This window comes from Synchiropus splendidus, chromosome 8 (genome assembly GCF_027744825.2).
Source record: "Synchiropus splendidus isolate RoL2022-P1 chromosome 8, RoL_Sspl_1.0, whole genome shotgun sequence".
Lineage (NCBI taxonomy): Eukaryota > Metazoa > Chordata > Actinopteri > Syngnathiformes > Callionymidae > Synchiropus > Synchiropus splendidus.
In genome coordinates, this window is record NC_071341.1 from 19,241,817 (window position 1) to 19,263,632 (window position 21,816).

Consider the following 21,816-nt stretch of genomic DNA (forward strand, 5'->3'; position numbering starts at 1 on the left):
TTGTTAATTAAGGTAAACAGAGCAAGAATGCTGAGTCTTTTCTTTGTGTCAGCAGGTACAAGTTAGACAAGTCCGGTAAGTGACTAAGACTCGCAAGACTTGTTCGGCACGCGACTCGACAATAAAAAGAAATGCTAGGAGACTAAAAGAATTGGGGTATATGGGAAACTGTGGAGTAACAGAATCATTTTGCCTTTTTTTTTTTTAATATAGTATGATAGAAGATTAAAGCAATAAAAACAAAATACAACAATAATAAGTGCAGCCATTAAAGAACACATTACTAAAATTTGGTCTATATTTCAGGCATTTTTCAAATTCATGCTGAATTATATATATTTCTTTAAATTAATGTTACCCTCACAATTTCAAAAGATTGTTACTTCAGTGTTTTAGACAGTGTTGGTTTCATTGTTTGACTCAAAAATGTTCGACAGATTTTCATGAAATTTTCAGGACATTCCATGAATGGGATTTAACAAGCTACTGTTAAGAACAACACGGAAACACTGACTTCTTGAAGTGCATTTTGATTATAGACATAAATAACATTTCACGTGTCTATAGCGGAAAAAATGAATTGTGAAGGCTTTCAAATGCCCTCTGCTGTCTGTTGGAGCACATTGTGCCCGAGATATATTCAACACAAACTGTATAGAGGAAGAGATGTAGATGAAGAATCAAATATCAAAATCACAGTTTGGTTGAACATTAGTAACCGGGGCGAATTCCTGATTAAAAGTGATCAGCTGTGGCGCATCCAACACACTGAAAGGGAGAGAGAAAGAAGATGTGTTCAGCGACAACTTTTATCTGCACACAACTGCTTGTCCACCAAGACAGCAACAGCTCAAGGCTTCCTGTCTATGGACCCAACTTCCTGACCACAGCGGAAGCTATCTTGTCTTGATAACTTGTTAACACTGGACTGTTACTCTTTGTCTGCTTTCTCTTCCGGTCCAAGTGATTTACTGCCTCTCATCTGATTGAACGGCACCAGATCTGAAAGTTACATCTTCATTTTTTTTGTGGTGTCATAACATAATGACAGATATGAATGAATTGTGTTGTGCAAAATATATAAATATATATATATATAGATGTTGAGATGGTAGCAGCGGGAGTTGGGAAAGTTCAAGTAACTCTACTAGTTGTTGGAGTAGTACTTGTACTATTAGTAGAAGTGTCGGTTGCAGTCAGGAGTAGTATCGGAAGTAGTTGTGGTAGCTGTGAAAGTAGTAGAAATTGTAGTAGTAATATCACTTGTTCTGGTGGTGGCACTTGAAATACTAATACTAATACTATTAGTAGTTTCGGTTGTAGTAGCAGAGGAAGTACTGTGAGTAGATGAAGATGCTGCTGAGGTAAAAAGAGAGATATGCGGCAGATGAAGTACGTGTCGTGTGGGAAGTAGAAGTTTGGTAAAGATAAACTGTTCAGGCAGTGGCGATGAAATTGGTAGTCAAACTATTATTGTAGTTTCATTGTTGTTGTTCGGCAAAGATTGAAGAAACATTGCTGTAGTGGTTGCAGCAGTGATAGCAGTAGTAAAGGCTATAGAAATAATGCAAGTATACAAATCAGAAATAGTAGCTTGTGAGAGTGTATTGCTCATAATAAAAGTGTAACTGTGGGAAAAGCAACAAATGGAGTGAAAAGCAAGCCAAGTTTCAGTACTACTGAAGAGGAGTACTGCGTGCTCAAGCACCTAGAAAATCAACACGGAATAGCAAATAATTCCATAATAAGTTTCAGCTCTAACTGGACCAAAGTGACGGGGAAATTCAGTGGATGTTAAATGTATAGCTACAGTGACACCTAGTGGTGCACTGGAGGACCGTCTGTATCAACCCAAGTGTCCTTCCTTCAGCAGCACTTCGCTGTGACGCGGAGACTGAAGCGATGACGTCAATTCACCGTATATTGGAACTACAGAGAGCGATGAAGTGTGCACAGGAAAAATAGTCTTAAAGGGAAAGCTGTGACAACCTGCTGCAGACTGTTAAATTTGTGATCAGCGTTTGTTATTTTATTTTATTGACAACACTTTATTTCGAAGCACTTTCCTAGTTGCTGGAACCCCAACTGACCATGGCAATAAATTCTATTCTGATTGTGATTCATGGAGCCAGAAATCTGGAGCAAGAATCTCTGTTCTATAGTCAGCGATCACCTCAGGCGCCTTTGCTCCGTGAGATAGGAGACAGCGCCCCCTGGAGGACATTTCTTGGCTCAGCGAATTCCACCTTTATAAGAGTAGCACCGTTATTCTTGGCTTTACTTTTAATAGTCACCATACATGAAAATGAGCCTTGAAATGTTTTCAGTGTGACGATGGACTGCGAACAGCGACTTGTTGCAGTACAGATCTTGAACACTAGATGGCACCAGAGGCTCAGATTCGCCATTTCATCGCTAGGTCAATAGGGGAAAATGATTTAGATAAATAGAGCTTTTCATTTCTATGTAAAAAGGAATGACTTAAAACAAACAACAAACCTACTTTATTGAACATTTCAAAGTTTTCTTTCATTAGGTTCATGGTTTATATGTAAAAGGGCCTCATAAGCACTTTGTTATTGTAGTACAAAGCCTGAATGTTCATGAAAATGCTGAGTCATTACACCACACTAAGCTAGCAGTCTATGGACACAGACCCTTTCAAGGCCTCTTCCTTCACTTTCCTTCTGCTTATTTCCTTATTGGAGCCGAAGGGAGTTGGAGCACAGGTTCTGTGGGGAAAAGTGGGGGACACTCTGATGCCAGTTTCAGGGATCTCAGGTAGATATACGTACATTGTTTTTAATTCATTGACTGCCTTTATTCATCCCACAATACATTTCTATTGAAGTATTTCGATCAAAGCAGACTACACATTTATTCCAATGACAGCAAGTTGGTTCTTGATTTATTTTTGAAAAAAATAAGTTTCTTTTGCAGCAAGAAATAACTGTGTGAGTATATTTGACCAGAGTGCTACAGATTAAAGACGACTTCTTTGCTGCAAAGCCACGGTCATAAGGTGACGGGGCTTTCACACTGCAGACTTTGGCCCGGTCCCATTTCTCCCCCTTAAATCTTCCACTCGGTTTCCAGTGCCTTCAATAGTTAAGTGTCCTCAGCAAGGACAAATCTTTCCCTATGAAAAAAAAAAAAAAAATATATATATATATATATATATATATATATATATATATATATGGCAGCAGAGGCTCAGATGTATATATATATATATGTATATATATATACATACCTGTCATTTAGGCCTTTGATATTGCCACTTTGTTTTAAGTCCGCTTCCAACCTCATTACATTTTAACGGATACATTTTTTCGGGCAAATTCGGACTCCCCCTTGCTTCCCAGGGGAAAAATCAAGGGTCAGTGGTGGTAGTAACAGGACGCAGCATTTGTCGTGGGTCCTGGAATACCAGTAAATGATGTTTTGGCCCCGGACTTCAGAACAATCTCAGGATGAAAGAAGTGACGAGACAGAAACGGCGTTGTCTCAGCATTCGGAAAGAAAACTCCACCCAAGACACTGTAAATGGATGCAACCCACTAGTGGGCTATACACGTACTCATAGAACTGGAGTTACATCCAGGTTACTATTTCTCCATTTTTCACTGACCAACAAAGCCTGTTGACAATAGTATCTGCCATTTTCTCCTGTGTCGAATTTGTCTCAACCAAACATCAGTTCAGTGCATACCTCCCCCAGCTGGCCAGTACTGGAAAAATACTGGCAGAAAAATGGCAGAAATGAAACGTGAAAGTTAAAGGTGCAAGGACCACCTAGAATCGCTAAAAGTACATAAGCAATAGAGCATGAAAGTACACAATCACCTCTCGATACAGTTTATCCTGATAAAGGTCAAGTTGTTTTCCGTATTTTCGTCATCATGTGACCCACCTTTATGACATAAAAAGGTAATTGACAAGGTACAATAACATGACAGGGACAACTGTTTCAAATGTACACTTTTATTTTAAACAAAAGTACAAAAAACAAACATCAGATATTTACAATACTTGCATGGCAATGTTCACTTTCTTTGGTCATTCTTCCAATTCAACTTTTACACACAGTAGGCGACAGAAAGCTGTGAAATCGAATTTTTTTTGTTAAGTCAGCAAGCATTTCCTCCACAATTTGAACAAATTAACTTTGCCTACTGGGATATTCGAACTTGTACAATATAAATAGACAAAAGGAAAAAAAAAGCACATACTCGACAACTACGTCCTGCTTTTGATTTTTAAGTGAATGTTATTTTAAGGACCAAAGACTGTGACACACACACAGCTGAGCACATTCCATTGTATTCTACACAATCTGGCCAGAAAACATAAAAACTAGTGCACGGACAGAAAACAAATGACAAGTAGATGTTGAGAAAAGAAGGCAAATGTTTCGTCCACGCTGCTACGGATCCGTACATGTGAAGTAAAAAGCACGACTCAAGAATGAAAACAGATCGAAGCTCCTTCAAAAATCTATCTGTAATGGCTGCGAAATGAAAGAAATGAACTGTGTAACACCAAGTATCCAAACTAGCGGTGAGCGAACCAAAAAGCTCCTAAGCCCTTGTTCCGAACTGCAATTTGAGTGAACAAACAAGATCGTCGAAGGCAGAGGTTGTGATGTTGTTGAACTCTAGAAGTGAGAATGGAAACTAACGCGAGGAGGTGAGGGTTCGGGGGGCTACACATCCTTACAGCAAAGGCAACTGGTCTATTTTGTTTGCGTCAACTAAGAAAACAAAAAAAAAAAAACATCCCAAATTGTTTTTCTAACGACATGAATAGTTACACGTTTTGGTAGTGCAGAAAAAAATAATTTTTAAACCTTTTTTAAGGAGTGGTGGGTGGAGTGTGGATATGCTTTTATTGTGAAATTCTCCCTGAAACCAAATCCAAACGTCTTCATCCCGATGTACACTTTTTTGAAATTCCTTTCCCAAAGACAGAGGCGAAGAGAAATGTGCAAAAGTTCTTGATCTCACTGAGAAGAGAAGTCAGAGAGCGTTAGCTTTAACTTTACTGAACATTTCCATTTCAAAACAAGTGATTCCCACCTTCCACATTCCCAATAGGATGGATGATAGTAGTTTACACTTCCGCTTTTTGACTATTCTCCTCCACCTTCTCCTCCAGTTTCCTCTCCTCCTCAGAGGAACCGTTCTCCTTCTCGCCAGTCTTCCAGCTTCCCTGCCTGTGAAAGACGAATGCTCAGGTTAGATCTTTGGTCTCCTGCCATTAATCCACACTGCTTCATGTTGTGACCAGAACTTTCAGATGCAGTGAGCATGGGGAGGATTTTTTTTCCCCACCTCAACTCTGCATTTTTACAGATGATGTGGCCCAGATGGCGATAATCGACAGAGACCTGAGCCGAGTGTCAAGCAGCTGGGACGGCTCATCTAAATCGAAGACCACGTCTCGTGAAGGGAAAGTGGTCAAGTGTTCCTATCCCAGGGAGCTTCTTCAGAGAGGGAAGAGCTCTGGAGTTCCCATCCATTACCAGTGCCTTCGAACCAAAGCAGCATGAGAAGCTTGGTTGAACTGGACAGGTTTTGAGAGAGAGCTGTCGTGTTGACAGGTTACCTCCCACAGCAGACTGGTCCCGGAGGAGAACCCTCACTGGACAGATGACCTCTGCGCACCTCCCCGCCCATCCGCCTCCTGCCTACAACTGGTTCCGACTTCCCATTTCTTCGCTCCATTAGCTTCCTGTCCATTTTAGAATTGATTCCTCTAATTACTTTTGAATCCCATCTTGGTGTGACCCCCAAGCTACATCAGCATAAAGCAGTCGGCTCTTCAGGCGGGTCATTACCAGTTGCTCAAAAAGTTGCTCTCAAATTGAAGAGGCAGCCTCCAGCTTCCACAGAGGAGGACAAACGGCAGGTGACATCTCCCACCTTCTTCACATCATCACCCACATGAACACAGTTGATGTAGTTGCTTTTCTGGTGAACTTCTCGACACGGTTCTTACTTGGACTTCTTGGCATAGATCCAGTAGATCAGTCCGATGACCACGCAGGCGACGAGGAGCCCGACCACGACTCCCACCACCAGCTTGGTCTGGTCATAGTCGCCAGACTGATCTGTAGCGGAGACAAGAGAGGAAGGTCAGGTGTGTGCGACCGCCCTGGGGTTGGGTCTCACCAGCAGAGCAGGAGCACCACAAAAGCACTGATGATGGACACAACGGCAGCGGTCATGGTCATGACTCACGAGGCTCAATGTTTGTTCATGACTCTTCAGCCAATGGGAGCATGGAGAATGTTTGACAGGATGCTGGGAGCTCCATTCCTTCTTCTCCCTCATGTTACTAAACGTCACCATTACAGCTGATATAAATCTTTTCTAAAATAGGTCTAAGATTTATATAAAACAAATGCAAGTAAATACAAAAAGAATCCATGAAAACAGCGACTGAAAATCTCAAGCCAATTCAGGTGAGAGGAAGTAATGTTGCTTCTGGGCACGTCGAGATAACAGCAGTGTTCTTTGTTAAGCTCTGGAAATACATGTCTTATTACAATGTGAATCAGAAATGACATTGTGAAGGTATTATAGCGGAAAATAATGAACTAGTCTCCTCTACTACGATGCAGCAGTGGTCACATGACTTGTGGTTTCCCACTGTATCAAATATGAGCAGCCGTCTCAATGGCCCACAGACATCAGCGGCGTCCACAGAAGAATAGCCAAGCTTTGTTTACAATGGAAATCATTTTGTCAGCTCAAGACTGTCAAATAAGCAAAACGTTTTCTAATGCAGTGTTGGCACAAATAAATGCACTTTCATTGTTTATAGATCGTTCAGCTGCTATCACTGGAAGAGAATAATATTAAGATCCATAAACAAAAGTCACAGCCTGAAAAATGTCATCCATGAAGCATAACTTGTTCCTGCCTTGCGCGCAAAACGCAAGCCTCATTTCAGGACGTAAACATGTCAAGCCACACGGGTTTGGGATTTGTTTTCAATAAGCAGCAACATTTTCTGTTTCGTCCTCTCAACTGCTCAAATAGACCCGAGACTTCAGATAAACTGAGCTGCACGTGCCTACCGAACTAACCACACGCTTGTTTGGACGCTGCTCAGCCAGCTTGCTTTCCATGACTTAGAATGGAGCCCAAAGGAGAACAGCTCGACACTGTCTCTTGATTAAGTTGAACATCTGACCCCCCGTGGAGACCCCGACCTTTGACTTGCGAAGAATGCGGCTCAGTAGCTTTGAAGTGATTCTGTATTTCTGATCAAGTGTTGAAAACACGCTGTGGCTCAGCGTCACCCTCCATGAACGTCCAACTATAGTCATTCAATATTTCCTATTTATGTAATGTTTTTTTTTTTTAAACATAAGTGAATAATAGAAAAAGAGGAAAATAAAAGAGAAATGCAATTATGCCATGGCTTTCTATGCTTAAAATATGTTACCTGAATATATATTATGTCAATATAAATATAAATATTCATTAGATTCACTTGTACTCATTTTAAATGATGAATATTTAAGAAATGAGTAAGAAAATTCTGCAAAAGCAAGCGCTTTATAAGCACATGCTTTTTCATGTCAATATCCTTCTTCTACTTTTCAGACAAGAAATACTGTTAAAAGCAGCATTGCCTATTGAAGGAATCAAATTATTATGAAATATAAAAGTCCCATAAATACAGGAAGCCTCAGGGATAGAAATAGTTTGTGTCAAAGCAGTTCATTCTCACGAGAGTCCTTCATTCAGAGCACGTGTGACCCGCTCCCGACCCCGACCCTTCTCCTACAATCAAGAAGACTTACCTCGTTTATCCATTTTCACCTCCTCAAATACTGAAATCAGATATGAAATCAAAAATTAACGTCCAACCAAAAATAAAAAGGAAAATAATAGGGAGAAGAGTTTCTACTCTACTTCTAGTCTACTGAGGCATGCAGGTCGTTCGGAGAGGAAAGAGGTCAAAGTCCAGCATCCCAACACACACACACGCACACACACACGCTCACACACACACACACACACTGTGAGGAGGAGTGAGAATAGCGTGTGAATATCTCTCACACACACAGAGAGATGAAAACAAAATGACAGAAAGAACATGCTTCCACATCACTGGTGGTGATGTCACCCTTCACGCACTGATGAAACTCGGAGAAGACAGTGAGAATATCGGATCCCAAAACACGACAACCGCATGCATCAGGAGTGACAGCGAAGAAGCAACGCTCGTGAAAGGCAGTTTGGTGAGCAGATTCTCCAGAGATCTAAGCAGCGGTGCGAGATGAGCCGACTAGTCCGCTGCGATTGTACTTACGAGACAACACCTCGATCTCCTCGGAGTCTCGGCCGAACTGGTTGTTCACTACACATGACACGGTCAGGTTCTCCGTGGGCACCACCGTGATCTTGTACGTTATCTGACCGTTGATGAAGGGGCTTTCATGCTGAGGGATCGGAAGAGAAAGACAGTCAGTAAACCTGTCAGCACGATCGTGCAGGAATTACAGGAAGAATGTTTGAGTTTCTTCGACCCACATGAACCACATTACTCGAAACATCAACCAATCACACCTCTTTAATAGTCTACTCTTTGTCTCGCTATCCTTTTACGTCTCTCCGCGAATCACAAGAAAACTCTTATTGTTTCTTTAAAAATGAAATAACCAAATTTACATTGTGTTGAATGATGAGCTGCACAAGTGTTAACAGCACCACACTCAACACACAGTATTGACTCACAACGTTATTTCGGAGCCAGAGCACCGGCTCTTTCTTGACTTCAGTCCAGGGGCTCAATTTCAACGGTGGATCGTTTCTAATCATAGCGGGGACACAACAGGTCCACGCCTGAGGTTGTGTTTGTTGATACTGAGGTCACCTTCTGAGCTTCCTACACCACGTTCTCTGAAACTATTGGGGGGCAGAGGGAAGGGAGGGTATGAGTTGGGCCGGATTCAACTGGCTCAATTCCCACCCACGCGTCTGCTCGGCGGCCCAGTTGGCTGGACAAGGTCAGTGGGATGACCTGAAGCCGACCACATGTGACCCTTTTGCTGTTCCAGTGTGGCCCACATCAGCATAACACAATAACAAAACATTAAGTCCCTGTAAGTGACAACATTCATCAGTACCACATAAGTATTTTAATTGAAAGCACTCACTCATGCCTCATAGTCTATTTTATTTTAACTGTCAACAACTTTCTTTTTTTGGTACCTCCAAATTACACCGTTTATCTCACATAATTTTATATCATTCTCAAAATTTCGTCAAGCTCTTCCTCGCATGCCAGACTCACTTGTTCCTGGTTTTTGCCAGGTTTTTCTTTGGTCCTCTGAGAGAGTTAATTACCCACGAAACCTTCGAACCTTCAGCTCAGCAAAGTGCTGTCAGTCAAAAGCCCAACTGTCTGACTGATTTTATTTTCCTTCACAGATTCAGATTTGCAGATTTGATCTGTTCTATCTGTCCATTCTTTGTCATCATCCCTTCACTGGTTTTCCAGGTTCTAATCCCTGAACCAGCAACTCAAAGAGTCATAGTGCTGTAGTCAAGACTGTGTCAAGAGACCAGAACATACAGAGAACAAGACCAAGAGTGAGACCAAAGTGTAAACAGAAGAAATTAATACGTTTCTTTTTCCAATGAGAGCAAATCAGTTCTAGATTTATTTTGAAAAACATTTGCAGCAAAGTAATTATAGATCTATCTTTTGATTTCCAGTAGTTTTAAAGTTTAACTGTGTGACTTGCTTATCTTGTTATTCTTCAGGTCATGTCAGGTGCGTGCTGGTATTAAACATCAACAGTACGTGTTTGTTGTCGTGTGTGATCAGATTAAAGTGACTCTTCTCTGAAATTTAAAACAAGATATCGCAACCCAGATTCACATATCGACTCAACAGTCTTCAAGCGTGTCAAGAATGTGTATTTATAATTAATTCTGAGCACTTACATGGCTCGAAAACATCAATCTAATCTAGTTATATTGATCTGAGCTGCCGCTGTTGCTGTAAAAAACGAAGAGAAAAGAAATAATTGAAGCCATAAGATCCTGCTCCCTTTTGAACCGCAGAGTTGTGCATCATCTCAGCAGCACTCCCTGTCCTTCGTTGAGTCAAAACAAGTGTTTCGCCAGACTCCTTGTTGCGGATCAATAAAGCACACAATGGTAAAAATGCAATTTAAAGCTGCTTCATGAGTTGTAAATAATGCATTTTGAAATCCAGCTCAGCCGAAAGAACCTTGTTAAGACGTTGCAACGCGAATCTGATGATTTCCTGCACGAAGCAGGAAGACAAGTGTCAAGGAAATTGTCAAAACATGATCACTAACGGCGATATAACAGCTGGGGGGAGGAATCTGGCAGCTCCCAGCGAGGGAAAACAACTTCAGACGAATTTTGACGGATGACTTTGTTTAAAATTCTCATGGATTTGTGTTGGTTCTCAAGTCTCCTGTCACTCTGAAGTATGTGGACTTCTCTTAAATGCTGACCATCCATGCGTGCGTTTTTATTTATTTATTAACCTGGACTGACGCTCTCCATCATAATCTGAGGGGGAATAGCCGGTCATGATTGGATGGCTCTCGACTGTCTCTTCTGAAAATGACTTCTCTGGCTGCAATCACAGCGCGCCCTCAGAATTCGACACACAAGCCGCCAGTGTTGCACCTTCTGAGCTGGAACTCCAGCTAAAGGCTTTTTCACATCAAGGACGGATATCAGGAAGTTTATTATTGACGACATTTTAAAACAGCATCATCAACAGAGCCATTATAAGTGATTTGGTGTGTATAATACTGTGTGTGGTGGGTTTAGTCTGCAGTGGTCAGCACCTTCACTGATAAGGGTAAGAAACATAACAGAAGATAGGCACACATCTTCCTTTGGAATGAAAATACCAACGTATCTGTTTTATACATCAACGTTTGCCAATTACTTTTATCCACAGAGTTTATGTTCGGAATGTCACGCGGCTCTGGTATTTATAGTTGTTTTTAAAAATTGCTCGCTGTGGACAAAAAAGGACGGAGCGAACAAAATGTTCTTCTTGCCACAAATGGATGTACCTCAGTTATATAGAGTGACAGACACAACCTTCACATTTCTGTTTTTCAAAGAGTGAATGTGTCGTGAATGTGCGTGGGGGCTTGTTCATCGAACATTTCTGGGGATCAATTCTTGACAAAACACTATCCCTGTGAGAACATGTGGACCCCATGAGGTTAAGTGTCAATTTGAGGATGAAGATTTGTGAGGACATTTTGGTCTGTCCTCACAAGATTTAGAGGGTTAAAATATCAGTAAAAATAGTTCATTATTATTTTAATAAAGATTTAAGTTTGCTTCAGAGTCATGGTTAAAGTTAGGTTAGTTAGTTTTGGATGGCTGGGTTTAGAGTGAGAGGCTGGGGATAGGGTTATGTCAATGAGAAACCTCACAATGTCCCCACAAGCAATACAAACGTGTGTGTGTGTGTGTGCGTGCATGTGCATACCGATGTGCCATTGATGCTCCAAGACACAGATGGCTTTGGAGATCCTTCCACTTCACAACTCAGAACTTTGTGTTTGCCGTCTTTGCTGCGCAGTTTGGACAGCTTCCTGATTACTGGTGGACCTGACAAGAGAAGCAGTATTTGTTGAGCTGCATCAACACTTGGCTAAATTTCGATTTATCTGCAGTCAGATAGTAAATATTCAAACAGTGCTTTTGAAGTTCTTGCTTCTGTGCGAACCATCAAGTGATTAAAAAATTGTCACACGCGCATATCACAGTGGTGCTTTGGGGCACCAACAAAAAACCGTGTATCATGAAAAAGGTGTGAATTCAGGGTTCAAAATCGATACAACTGAAGCACCATTTTTCTATCCTTACCTTCAACCAGCAGCTCAAAGGAAGCTTTCCTGCTGAGGGGTCCCATCCTCACCTCGCACTCATAACGTCCAGAGTCTGAGAAGGTCAGCTTGTTCAACTGAGGCTCTTTATCCAGGATGACGTTGTTCTGAGAGACGGCGAGACAAATGTAAGCATCAACGCTCCGAAGGAGTTGGATCAGACACTACAGGTGAATGCACCCAAAACATTTGAAAGGCGCCACATATGAAGGTGGTCTCAGACATATTTGAGTGGCCCGTGTTTGCAGTGTAAACACACAGTGAGTCTGTTTGAAGATTAGAGCTGTGCAGCAGAAGCGCAAAGGGAAAAAAAAAAAACAAGGATTGCTTTTCACACATGGTTGTAGCAATGGTTATCTCATTCATTATCATCCAAGGAATTGAAATTAAAAAGACTGTGATTCATGGTTCAGTTTTTTTATCTGCAACAGATGCTGCGTCTGTTCCATTGAAACTGCAGGTCTCCCGCTTTCCGCAGTCTTTTATGAACACAGTCAGACACTGTACAGGTCACCTGGGTGTAGATCATGGGTCTCAAACTAATCCACAAAATGGCTGCAGTGGAATTTTGTTCCAACCAAACAATCGCACACAGTTTAACCAATTAGGTGTCATCTGAAACAAGCAGCACCAGACTGACAACCAACTGACTTTGAGGACCAGTTTGAGAGCCCTGCTGTCGTAGCCGTTTATTCAAAATGTGCTCAGAGTTTCTCTTCTTTTCCAAGGGAAGCCAAATCTTCAAAGTCAGGCAGTTAATTTTAAATGGAGAAAGTTATAGATCACATGGTAAGCATAACATGAACCAGCTAAAAAAGACTGAACTATTAAGTACTATTTTCACTCCCAGCATTTGATTATTCCATATTCCAGCCACATGATAAGTGCAACATGCAGGTGCAGCTGAGTGGTCTTCATACTCTGGCTGACTCCATGGCAGACAGCATGGTTTTGAGCTCCCCAACTAGCCTCTTCTAAATACAGTAAAACCACTTTCTGGCTTACTTTCCTACTTCATAGACACTCAACAACTTGCAGGGCAACATTATTAGTGCTCAGTGACTGCATCACCGCAGCTGTGTGTCTTGATAGTGAAGGTGAATGAGGTCTGTGTTTGCGAGCATTAAATGAGTGGTAGTCCCCAGGCGGCATCTGAGTTTTCAAGGTAGGATAACCCTTGGGGAGCTAATGTAATTTGAAATGTGCATATCAAATCATGTCACAAGCAACAGCATCCTCAAGAATGAGTTAAACAGGTGTAAACACGTGGCCAGGCATCTTTGTACTTCAATCAATGTGTCAGAAAAGGCATGTTCAGATCAGGCGTAAAGGCAGGCAAAGACAGGCTCACACTGGCTCCGGTGATTGACCTGATGTTTGTTTACCTTCCTCCAGGTAACTTTACTATCCCCAGAAGCATCAATTCGGAAGTTTAGCTCCAGAGCCTCGCCGGCGCGCTTGACGATATCCCCAGCGGGGCTCAGATTGATGTCAAGGTCTACAAAAGAGAAGGGAATTGTTGAGAAATGTTGAAAAAAAAAAAAGCTTGACAAGTCTGGAGATACTTCGGTTGCACACCAAAACAAGTCAACAACTTGACGCACCTCTTCCCAGCTGAAGGTTATTAGAAGCACAATACTTGACATGTAAACACTTAATAAACCACACCCGTCCCTCCAAACAAAAAAATTCCACCCTGAGAGCTACAAATTACATCTGCAGAACGGGAATATGAATCAGGCTGACAACAATGCTGCCGTGTGGAAAAATTGCAATCACGGCCATTTTTCACGGAAACACAAAGTTTCTTCTTACAGTTGACTGTGATTTCCTGAGACGCCTCCATCAGGGGGTTGTCGATGAGAGAGCATTTGTATTCACCGGTGGCTTCTCGGCCGATGTCCGTCAGCATGTAGTTGTTGGAGTCCACTCTTATCATCTCGCCCTTAAACACACGCATCAATCACAGTTTCACTATCATATATTTTCGCACTGATTACTTCATACGCACAAAGATCATAGTGTGAAAGTGATGTTGACATACAAACAAATGTTTATTTCACTGCCATTTTACAGCAAATGCACAACAGCAACTCCATTTTGATGTTGTATCAGGTATCAAATACGAGCAGCGAGAAAAACAATCTCTAAATATTTGTCTCCTTTTTTATGCATTTCTTTCCCCTGACAGATTGACTGCAGAAAAGTAGGTTCCGTTTTCCAAAGTCTTGAAAGCTATGAGTGAATCACAAGCATTATCGACCGTTTCGTCTCACTTCTGTCCTCTTTTTTGAGGACATTAAAATTTGATTGTTTAAGAGATATACCTTTTCTGGGGTGGGGTAGGTTTTCACTATCTTGGGAATAAATTCTCGTCTTCAATTTGGCACATTGCCACCTGCTTCTTCCTCACTTTATAGACTTTTAGTGCGTATTCCGGGTCAAATGTGATCCTGGACTAGCTCCCACTTTCATTTGATCTCTTGTCCATGTACAATTCCCTTCAGTAGTCAGAGCTCCAATGAACTCCTCCTTTAATTTGTCTTTCCTTTTGAAGGAGACTTGAACTTTCTCCCTTATCACCTTCTCTCTTTGTTCTCTCCCTTTACATCCTTAATTTCTGAATAAGTTTCTCCATACTCTCCACTTCAGTTGTTTGGCTCTTCCAAACCTCCATTATAATTGACTCCCCTGCCTTATCAACTATGATTTCTCATCGTGGATTTGTTTTCAGGTTCCAGCAGGGACACTTTCACGGACAACTTCCTCAACATTATTTAGATGTCTCAGATTTTTGGACTGTCTCGGCTTCTAAACCTTTTGAAAAAGCTTGACTCAGGTCTTTTTTATCGATCATTTTTTATTGGTTTAGCAGAACTGATTTGGGAGCTCCAGCTCTTTGTGACATCTAGTCTGGCGCCTCAGAAAAAAGATAACATAATAATGCACGTTGCAGATTTATGAAGCGTATTATCAGTCTGTCTTTCCATTGACAGTGTTTTCTTGTCTTTATATAAATTACAATTGAACTGTCAACACATTTTTCAATCGGTCACTGTGTGTACGTGCAAAAAAAAAAAAAAAAAAAGTTGGCAATGTAGATAACATTATTTGGACCGAGAAAAGTATCTCAGAAGAAGAGCACTGCGCTCCCCTGAAAGTCCGTCCTGAGAGAGATACAACCCGGGAACTTTGCCACCACGCTGCCTACGCTTGCAACATTGAACGCTTAAAGAGCGGAAGGTTAAAAACAAATTTGAAAATTCAATAAATGCTAATGTGTTTTTGTTTTGACACAGTAGCCGAGAATCCTTTCATATTTAGAGTTTGTAAAGCTTCATTGACATTCCGAATGGAAAATAATTTTTGGTCTAAACTGGTAAACAATGAAATTGAATTCATAATTATTTCTTGTTTTCTTTTGCAAGCTCATTGCTTCTGCCATCAGTTTGAATGGATAGTTGATGCGAGCTAAACAAGGGTGCTGTGAAAAAGCCTGAACAAAATGATCAAGTCATAAACGATCCATCAATACGGATTAAAGGTACCTTGATGTAAAAGTTGAAGCTGGTTGGTGCTGGGTTGCCATCTGCCACACACTTCAGGGTCACATTCTGCCCTTCCACCACGGGTTGTTGTCCATGGACCTCTAGTACGATGTTCTCAGTGGAGTCTGTTGAGACACGAGAGGGTCAACAGTTGGTGGGGGGGTCGGTGCCGGCGGGTGAGCTGTTGGCAGCAACTGTGTCAACACTCTGCAGGGCATCTAAACTTTTTTGTCTCTTTATCCCCTGCCTTTGACAATCACACTCCTGATCTGAGGCCTCTTCAAAGCTCAATGCTTCTGCTCTGGGTGAGAGGAGTGCTTCAGAAGAAAGCGCTTTTTTCAGAAGAAAGTGTCCCAGTTCCACTTTTAAAGTCAGTCAGGTAACTTCAATATTTAATTATCCCTCAGTTTTAATCCCACGGAGAAGGCACAGAATGCACATGTCGTTTTTCAACTGTCACCATTAAACACTGCGTAACCGCCATCTGTCTTAGCTGGAAGCAAGAGTGAGTAAAAACTACTCATGCTGATAGAGCTCTCCAGCGGATACTGTGTCTGCTAGTATGGAATATTTGTCTGGGGACTGACAAGACCTTTAAATTACGGCATGCATTCAAATGAAAAACATATTGCTGATGGTTTTCACATATATACAGGGCAATCATTTACCTTCAAAGTTTGACTTGATAATATTCCAAAACCACTTAAAGTGAGTTGACAGAGAGAGAGCTGAGATTTGGTAACTTTTCTGATGTGCAACCCACATACACAGCCGTGCTTCTCATCCCATGAGTGCTCCCTAAGGGGAGTTTACTTGAGAAAGAATCATCTTCTGAACTGAGGGCGGCATACATATCGATAAGCTGAGAAGTATCCTAAATCAAATGTGGTTTCTGGATGCAATTGTAATTTGCCACGCGTCAATACTACAGTGCAGAGACACCTGCAACCTGGCCTACGTGACCAAGTGCTACAGGTTAGAGGAGCTCCTGCTCAGGTTGTGCTGTGATGCCAGTTTAGCTGTTTTTTTGTTTTTTTACAGATTTCCCTTTCATTTTCTGAATATTTTACCCTGTATTTACTTGACTACTTATCTGCAAATTTGTTTTTCATTTTAATAACATGCCTTTATTTAATCCAGGCTGTATCTGAAACAGCATCACTGAGCAAATCTCTTCAAGTTTGCAATTTTCGCATGACCACCCTATTCCAAACTTCCCTTTCATCTTGCCGCTTGTTTTCTCATGGCAACATCTAATTAAGGCCTTACTGAATTCCATAACGTCAAGAAAGATAGTTACAAAACTCTTTTTTTCCCACTATTCTGAACATGAGAAAGTTATTCAAAGTCTAATCAGGGAGCTCAGGAAGTGCTGATAAACGAATATATTTGTCTTTTCGTGTCATCTCCAGGGTGTGGGACGAGTTGGCATGACTCACCACAAAAGTAGCTTTTCCTTGTTAATGAGCACTTTAATACCGACTGCGATTGTGACACGGGAATGGCAGCCGTTATTAATCTCCAGAGAGGGAAAAAGTGCTTACCATCTGTTGGAATCTACCTGAGATGTTTTCGCTTCTGTCACGGTCAGTGGAATGGTGACAAATAAAAGACACGGCACAACGACATAATGACGCAGAGGAGTGTGTTCTCATCAGACTCCACAATTAGGAGTCACTTTGGACTCGGCCATTAGGCTTTTAAGCTTCCTCCATCATGTGGCATGAGAAATGATGTGTCCAAATGTCTGACACCAACTCATTGTTATGCATCATCAGCCTTTTATATACAAGTCTAGCATTATTATTTTGTAATGTGCCGTTATTTATAAACACTGTCGACGACTTTTGCTTTAAACATATTGTGTGGATGGTCTCTGGGGCTTAGTTTAGATCCATCTCATTCACAGTGCAACAACAGTGTGTAGGAAAACAAGTAGGATTAGAATGTAGAACTTCAATTGTATAATTCTTTTCAAGAGGGGCCACATCATTTACAGCCAGAGTTGTGAGGGGCATTCCAATAATTCCTAAGTGTAGTGTTTGTTGTCATTATGAAACAATAAATCAAAAGAACAATAGTAAAAGATGTGTAAACAAAAATTCTTCTGAATATTTCATGATTAAATGAAATGAGAGAGAGAAAATAAACCTTCCAAAAATAATATGGATTCAGAAAAATCTCTTACTATCATCAAAAAACAGTCCAGAGAGGAAACGTATTTGACCTTATGTTACTGAATTTATATTATATATGAATATATTAAATTCTGACATAGAAAATAAGACAAAAAAAAATCTTTATATAAATGTAATATGACTTAAATACAATTTACATAACATTGAATGTAAACCAAAAATAAATAAATAGTATAATAATAATAATGGTTAAATATAGCAACAGAAACTGTCAGAACCCAAAACATTTCTACTTTCACGATGGCCTCATGAGGTCCTTACGTCTAAATTCATAATTACCACTTACAGGTAATAGAGAACTTCACCAACGAGGACACCAGCTCCGGGCTCATCTTGGGCTGGGTGCTGCACTTGAACTCAGCATCAGCATCTTCCTTCTCTGCAGAATATTCCAAGGTGGACGTCGTCGTAGAGAGGCCGGTTATTGGGTCTTGTTGCGCCGACTCCTGGATGGAAATCCCTGAAGAGAGAAGTGAAAGAGCTCCTTCAGAGATGATTCCGAACAACAGCGTAATTACGAAGAACGCTGGCGTCCAACCGTCTGGAAATGCAGTGCCATTTATCACAGACAAATGATCATGTCTGAGAGGATAAGCATGTTGCTGCTTAGCATTTAAATCATGCAGCAAATGAGAACAACGCACCTCTCCCATCAGCAACCAGAGGTTTGTTGTTCTTCAGCCATGTGACCTTTGCGGGTGGGTTGGCATCTTTTACGACACACGTGCCGAGCTGTGAAACAGTAAAAGCACATGGTTGCATGAAAATATTCACATATTAAAATGACAAGATATTTAATTCTGCCACCTGACTAATCCCAGGGACTTTTCCTACGCAGCAGACCATGAAATGCCCGGAGCATTTCCCAAGTCTTTTAGATCCTTTGGGTGTTTTAATTGCAATGGGAGAATTTTGCTTTTTACTAATTCATGAGAATCGCTTCAAAGAACTCATTACTGGACTAACAAGGTCTTTGCTGCGCTTCCAGAAACCTGAGCTGTGGAGGTGGATTCCCCTTGATGCTTCAATATTTTGAATAATAAGCATTTTCTATCATTAAGAAACACACCTTAGTCAGTTTGCCGATCTCTAGCTCTGCAGCTTTTTCAGAAATCTCCACTCCTGCAGGCGTCTCTGTAGGAAAAACAAGGCGTGTTAATGAGCAAAGCATTACAGAGGACATGCACTTATCTGAATTAGACAGACAGATACCGTACTACTTCAATGCAGTAAAGTATTGAGAAAAGTTTATATGAAGAATGACCAGCATGCATCTGAATACTGGAGGCTAGACCAGCGGCTGGGCATATTTGGACGGACATTCTCGCCCACGCACTTTCTCACGCATACCTAAGGACAATTTAGATAAATCAATTAACCTCTAAATGTTATTGGACGGAAGGGAGAAACCACAGTGGCCGGGGTAAATATGCTCCAGAAAACTCCAGAGAGGAAACACCAAGTTTGGAGGGAGACCACTGAGGATGCAGCAGTGCAACTTAAAACACTGCCAACCTTTTTAAATAATAATATTAAATTGTATGCTCAAAACAATTACTATTTAATCACAGATGACCCTTTGTAACCCTTTAAATGCCCAATCCAAAAATAACCAGACATTAATGGACTAAATGAGTTGTGTACATGTGTGCATGTAAAAAGTATTATGAATGTTTAAATGCTTGTATAAAAGTAATAATGAATGTTGAACATTATATACTTAATATTTAATGGCACAATAAAATGAACTAAAAAGGCAATCTTCAACTTAATAGTATTTTTTTCCTCAATTCTTTTTTATTTGCAGAGCAAGATTCAGAATATCACTGATCATATATAGTTAAATTCAAATCTCATGGGACAGCAGGTGGCAACAGCGAACTCAAATCTGTCCAGGTAGAAACTAGGGCTCGCAATGTCCCGATCAGATACATGGCTGCCAGTTAGATTCATACAGCAATTCTACCACTGTTAGGATTTGATAGTTTGATAATTGTGATTTTAATTTTCAAAGTTTCCATATCTTAAAACAAAAGCTGAGTTGTAGACTTCCAGAAATTCTCGCATGTCCAGAGATTCTATTTCAATTAATGAATTACAGACAAATAATCAAAGTAAATAACAAATTAAATAGGTATACTATTCTCTTCACAGCAAACATTTTTCCATCATAATTCCAGCCCCTGCAAGGGTGCAGGCTTTATATCATGTGGTGCCCACTTTAGTTAAACCTTCTGCTCACTCAGAAACGGAAATGACTTCATGTCATTGGCTGGTCAGAATGTGAAAAATAAGTAAAATCTCGGGAGCAATATATTTAATATTGTCCCAAAAGGTTTTCCCGCCTCACGTAGAAACACAGAAAGCGATTGGTAGAGGTGACCAGAACACCAATATCAACATTGTGAGAAAATCTAATCGAAATCCATCTATCAAAAAAGTAACCTCCTTGAGCACAGCTAAAATTGTGTCAGATTTTAAGAAACTTCTATCTTATATGTGTCTATACAGAGATCATGATGGTTTAAAGTTTCTTTCTTATGTTCTTGAAAGAGCTCAATAACGTCCATGCATGTACTCACTGTAGATCTCCACGTTAACAGGGTACTCTGCAATGTTGCCGCCCACTACCACCATGCAGGTGAAAGTACGCTGGTCCGTCAGTCTGGCCTCAGAAACCATCAGACTGGCGTTAGCGGCCATGCTCACTCGTCCTTTATATTCATCATCTGCCGTGACTGAAACATCCTGTGACTGGCCCCTGGTCAGCAAGTCTCCTGACACGCCGACTCCTTTGTCCTGCAAGGAGGTGTGGAATTAACTTACAGTCCAGGACAAACTGTTTTCCTTTTACACAGAGCCGTGAGGACAGACGGATGCATTGTCAGATGGACAGCGGATGCACTCAGACTGGGCGTGGTTCACACATGATAAATGGGTGTCAAACCGTCTTCACAATTTTGAGTCCGTTGACCTCCTCCACAGTGACTTACGTATTTCCATTTGGTGATCAGCACGTCTTCTTTTATGGCTCCATTGTTACACGGGATCTCCAGCGTCTCCCCATACAGGCCGACAACAGTTTCCAAAGCACTTGCTGTGAAGGACAAAAACAAGGCCACGGTTTTTAAAATGGACCTTTAAAATGACACTCAGCATCACCAAACACTTGGGTCTGTTGCTATTCTCATCGTCCTGGTTTTCAGTCTGGACGTGACATTTATCGATAACTTAAGAGTTTCTCTAGTCCTTGTTAAGAAAAGAACCTTTGCTTCCCAAATTTCTACTGAAAAGATCGCCATGGTGACAAAGTGTGGGAGAGGGGGGATGGGTGGAGGGGACAGCGGCGAGGTCTCAATGAAATGAGGGGCAGGGGGGACGGTGACACAAAATGAGGTGTTATTCAGCTTTTTTTTTTTTTTTTTAATTCAGATTCACATTTCAGCTCCCTCTGAGCTCTGGCTCAAGTAAATGGGCGAGTGGGCGTGTGGAGGACCTTCTGTCCCAAAAAGCTCATGAGCACTTCAGCGACATGCTACAGAACAAAGAAGTGACCGAACACTAATAAATAAAATCTTGTGGTGGCACTTCATCGACGTCCTAAAATCTTCTTCTTCACACAGTGACACTCCCATTGTTCAGTCTCTGCCAGTGACTAGTTTGAATCTTGTTTGAATGAAAGAGAATGCTTTTACTATGGTTACCATTGTCTGCTCAAGGCCGGAGGCACGGCGGGGACATTGTTGGTATGTTTGCACTGGAAATGTGAGCAAGCCAATTCAGGATGTTGAAGCTGGTCCTGGGAACGTTTCTAATATCATGCTGCAGTCTCTTCCTTTCCTTGTGTTAAATAAGTAGACATTAAAATTAGGTTAGGTTTATTAAATCTGTAAATGAAAACAATATTATCTGTCATGATCACACACCCAAATTTAGCATTGAACATGAATTGACAAAAGCGTTGTTTTCAAGATTTTTTTGTGTGGAAAAAAGTACTTGTCACTATGGCGGGTTAAATGCAAATGAAGATGTGCTAATGAAGGTAATTCCCTAAAGATGCTGGAGGGGATATAGAAGTAGATGATGAGGTAATGAAACAGAATGACTAATATTCCTGAAAGCTAGCATAAAAAATGTAGACCAAATATGGCTTATT

The 21,816-nt window shown here is 41.0% G+C and overlaps 1 protein-coding gene and 1 long non-coding RNA gene across 3 annotated transcripts in view; one reads left to right on the forward strand and one right to left on the reverse strand.

The window, feature by feature from the left end:
* Positions 1-2,641: 2,641 nt before the first annotated feature.
* LOC128763997 (uncharacterized) lies at positions 2,642-6,880 on the forward strand. Its single transcript, XR_008415705.1, has 3 exons — positions 2,642-2,781; positions 5,158-5,236; positions 5,355-6,880. It is a non-coding gene; the product is annotated as an uncharacterized LOC128763997 (long non-coding RNA).
* Positions 3,985-21,816, reverse strand: part of LOC128763996 (CD166 antigen homolog) — a 42,193-nt gene continuing 24,361 nt past the window's right edge. The window contains exons 2-16 of one of the 2 annotated variants that reach the window (XM_053873329.1): positions 20,654-20,757; positions 20,243-20,459; positions 18,730-18,794; positions 18,305-18,392; positions 17,947-18,120; positions 15,463-15,587; positions 13,730-13,859; positions 13,300-13,412; positions 11,895-12,021; positions 11,515-11,636; positions 8,329-8,458; positions 7,817-7,846; positions 6,001-6,112; positions 5,079-5,215; positions 3,985-5,005 (exon numbers count right to left, since the gene is read on the reverse strand). In XM_053873329.1, coding sequence (XP_053729304.1) covers positions 5,113-5,215; positions 6,001-6,112; positions 7,817-7,846; positions 8,329-8,458; positions 11,515-11,636; positions 11,895-12,021; positions 13,300-13,412; positions 13,730-13,859; positions 15,463-15,587; positions 17,947-18,120; positions 18,305-18,392; positions 18,730-18,794; positions 20,243-20,459; positions 20,654-20,757 — 1,640 coding nt within the window. In that variant the 3' untranslated portion in view covers positions 3,985-5,005; positions 5,079-5,112. The remainder of the gene's footprint in view (positions 5,006-5,078; positions 5,216-6,000; positions 6,113-7,816; positions 7,847-8,328; positions 8,459-11,514; positions 11,637-11,894; positions 12,022-13,299; positions 13,413-13,729; positions 13,860-15,462; positions 15,588-17,946; positions 18,121-18,304; positions 18,393-18,729; positions 18,795-20,242; positions 20,460-20,653; positions 20,758-21,816) is intronic. The other variant, XM_053873330.1, reaches the window with a different exon arrangement.